The following is a 3,132-nucleotide window of genomic DNA, read 5'->3' as shown; positions in this document are numbered from 1 at the left end:
AGTCAAAACAACGACACGAGTCTCAAATTTTTATCATCTGCTTTTACCCATTTTTACGAGTTTACTAATTTTCTAGGCGAATAGGAACTTTTTTTAAGCGCTGTGCGCGTCGACACGTGCCTCCCCCCGCTCCCTTCTCTATACTCACGTGGCCAAACTTATTCATTCTTATTCGCCTGCGCTGGAAGCGTCAGCGGTAGTGGCAGTCCAGCACGCGATCAGTCAAGAAGGAGCGACCAGCGGCGGCCAGTCGAACCGTCCCACACTGCTTGTGTCTATCGCACAATATGTTGGCCAGGGTGTTGGCCCTCCTCGCGCTCTGTGGCCTGAGCCACGCTGCCGAGCTGCGTGAGTATACACTGAAAACACAAGTAGTGTGTGAATGTCACACGCTTGCAGGTGCGTGAACAAAATTGGCACACCTAGCTGTACACGTGTGTGAATCTCAAAGGAAAATTTTCTGCTCACTTTAAGTGTACCAATTGCCGTTCACACACCTAACACACTTGCGTTTCCAATGCAAGGATGCTGACCAATAAAGAGTTCCGCACCGCGCAAACATAATACTGCCGAAAAACGCACTCTGCGATCTCGTTCTCTTGCAGCTGCGATCTTCCAGACCTGCCATGTGAACGACGTCGACTTTAACACCTGCCTCGCTAAGGCCATCGAAGACGCGCTCTACAAGCTAAAAGATGGTAAGGGCGAGGAGTGTGGAAAAGCTTGAGTAGTCAGGCTGCTTCAGTAAGTCCATCTAATTCTTGCATTCTGCTGCTTCAGGCGAGGAGACGCTGGGCCTCGCACCGATCGGCCCCCTCCACGTAGTTGAAATGTCTTTGGATCTGGGCGAGGGCCCCATCTCATTCGCCCTCAAGGTCCGGGACCTGGTCGTCGCCGGCATGGAGAACACCACTATCGTGTCGGTCGAGTGAGTACGATGCCTGCTCGGCCCGAGCGGTGCTCCACACCCGGAAATGTGTATTCTTGTTTCAAGCATATTTAAACCAAGCCCAGAACTTTTCTGGAGTCCAACTGAAATGGTCAGGACTATTCGGAATATACACCAAATATATCTTATTCCGAATAAGCTGATTTTGGCATTACTTAACACTGGCTAAATTAGAGGCAATAAATTTAATCGATATTTAAACGGTGGCTTGCACCGACTACACTTGCGTTTTGACATCTCAAATGACTATTTACTTTAATCTTGCTTGACTGTTTGGCTACCCCCTGAACTGGCAACCTACTTTACACAAAACGGTCAACCCTTCGGATCATCCTCACCCGTAAAGAAAACGAAGACACCTTTTTATTTCTTGTCCTTAGACTCGACCCGAAGAAGCACGTACTCGTCATGAAGTTCAAATTGGACCACCTGCGCCTAGACTTCCAGTACACAGCAAGCGGGCATATCCTCGTGGTGCCGATCAAGGGAGGTGGACCTGCCTTCTTCGAGATGGGTACGAACTCCATATTCATCGAATACGATTAATAGTACTCAAATAATGTGTTATTTTGTATTATTTCCACAAAGAAACGTGTCTTTGATGCTTTAATCCATAATATCAAATCAATATCGAATCACTATTGAATCGATATCGGAACGAATTAATTGATTTGTAAGACACAAAAGTTAATACATTTCCAATGCATTGTCTCGTTTTGAAATCCGTTCGGTGTCACAATTACTTACTGAGTTTTATCTATAAACCGCCTCACTTCTGCATTTCCGTTTCCTCTTTGATCTTTAGACAACCTCTTCGGTACGCACATCGTCTCCACCGAACCTGTTGAGAGGGAGGGTAAGACCTACTGGACGATCGCCAACTACACGATAAACATCGAGCCCAAGGCAATGAGGTGCCACTTCGACGACATCCTCAAGGGCAACTCCGAGGTCAGCGACAAGGTCAACGGATTCCTCAACTCCGAATGGAAGCTCTTCTACAAGCAAATCCAAGGACCGGCAGAAGAAGCGTACGCCAAATTGTTCAAGCACTTGGCTAGCCGCGTGTTCGACCAGGTCCCCATCACGGACATCTTCCGCGACATCTAAGCAGGGGATCGTGAGGGAGTATCATAATATGCTGTTGATCTCACCCACATCAGAAACATCCGCCGCGTTATTGAGGGAAAGACCCCTGCGCGCGTCATTTAACTCATATTTGAATGTAAAACGTCCTATGATCATAAAGTGTACGGTCCAATTTGTCGCTTATTAACTATTTTTATTTTTTTGGTTAATGTGTGTTGCTTTTTTCATATCCCCCTGAAATGTTATCCATCCACTCCTCACCCAGAAACATGAGTCACCCATGCGTGTTGCCCCGAAAAAGCAGGTTTTTACGAGGAGTGCCTTGCCGTGCCTTGCCTTGCCTTCCCGCGGTACATCAGCCATATCTTCGCACTGGCGACATGACGCGGCGTCCCCTTTCACGGACGCGGGTGGGACAATTATTATTGCACGGGGAACGCTACACCTTTGTGTGTTGTCGTGCAAACTTTCTGCTAGTTTCTGTGCCATTGTTAACGACGGCTTTGCGCGCCTCTCGCGTATGAAAAGTATCAGACTGGCCCCTCTTCCTCGTTTCGGCGAAACGTTGAGTAAAGTTTTACACAATTTGTCTAAATTTAGGAACACAATTGCACCCCTTCTAAAAGAGCACGAAAACATTGCTTTTTTAGGAACAAAATTGTCCCTCCACATTCAGAGTAGTGTACAGTGTACTCTTGCCAGCATCTCACCCGGTCTGAATGAATGCTGTTCGTTCATTAGAACACCCTGTTTGCGACTAATGCCAGAGGTTCGACTCCACGGGAACAGACCTCCCCTCCCGTCGTCGAGGTGCAATGTCAATGCTTACCCCACGAGCCCCGCGTTCACCGCGAACCGTTGGCCTTGGGGAGCCGAAGTGCGACTGGATTACCGACAAAGGCAGGCTAGAGAGGCTCACCCGAGTGGCGTGCTGACGGAAACACCTGTTATGGCCTTATAGCAGCGGCGCGCCACTCGGTAGAACGGGTGGGTTTGGATGGATGGATGGATGGATGGATGGATTTGATTTGGTGGATAAATGAATGAGTAAATCGATGGATAAACGGGTGGATAAATGAATGGATAAATGGATG

The 3,132-nt window shown here is 48.0% G+C and overlaps 1 protein-coding gene across 1 annotated transcript; it reads left to right on the top strand.

Annotated features, from left to right (window-relative positions):
- Positions 1-189: 189 nt before the first annotated feature.
- LOC113212051 (protein takeout-like) lies at positions 190-2,247 on the top strand. The gene is made up of 5 exons (XM_026430621.2): positions 190-348; positions 606-698; positions 781-928; positions 1,330-1,463; positions 1,755-2,247. The coding sequence occupies exons 1-5, from the start codon at positions 288-290 to the stop codon at positions 2,057-2,059; spliced, it is 741 nt and encodes a 246-aa protein (XP_026286406.1). The 5' UTR covers positions 190-287; the 3' UTR covers positions 2,060-2,247.
- The last annotated feature ends 885 nt before the right edge of the window (positions 2,248-3,132 follow it).

This window comes from Frankliniella occidentalis, unplaced genomic scaffold, assembly GCF_000697945.3.
Source record: "Frankliniella occidentalis isolate FOCC.00 unplaced genomic scaffold, Focc_3.1 Scaffold44, whole genome shotgun sequence".
Lineage (NCBI taxonomy): Eukaryota > Metazoa > Arthropoda > Insecta > Thysanoptera > Thripidae > Frankliniella > Frankliniella occidentalis.
The sequence above is the reverse complement of the archived record's forward strand: the minus strand, read 5'-3'. Positions and strand labels throughout refer to the sequence as shown.

Coding starts and splice junctions, on each gene's coding strand:
- LOC113212051 (XM_026430621.2), top strand. CDS start 288: ATGTTGGCCAGGGTGTTGGCCCTCCTCGCGCTCTGTGGCCTGAGCCAC. Junction 349..605: donor GAGCCACGCTGCCGAGCTGC/GTGAGTATACAC, acceptor GTTCTCTTGCAG/CTGCGATCTTCCAGACCTGC. Junction 699..780: donor GCTCTACAAGCTAAAAGATG/GTAAGGGCGAGG, acceptor CTGCTGCTTCAG/GCGAGGAGACGCTGGGCCTC.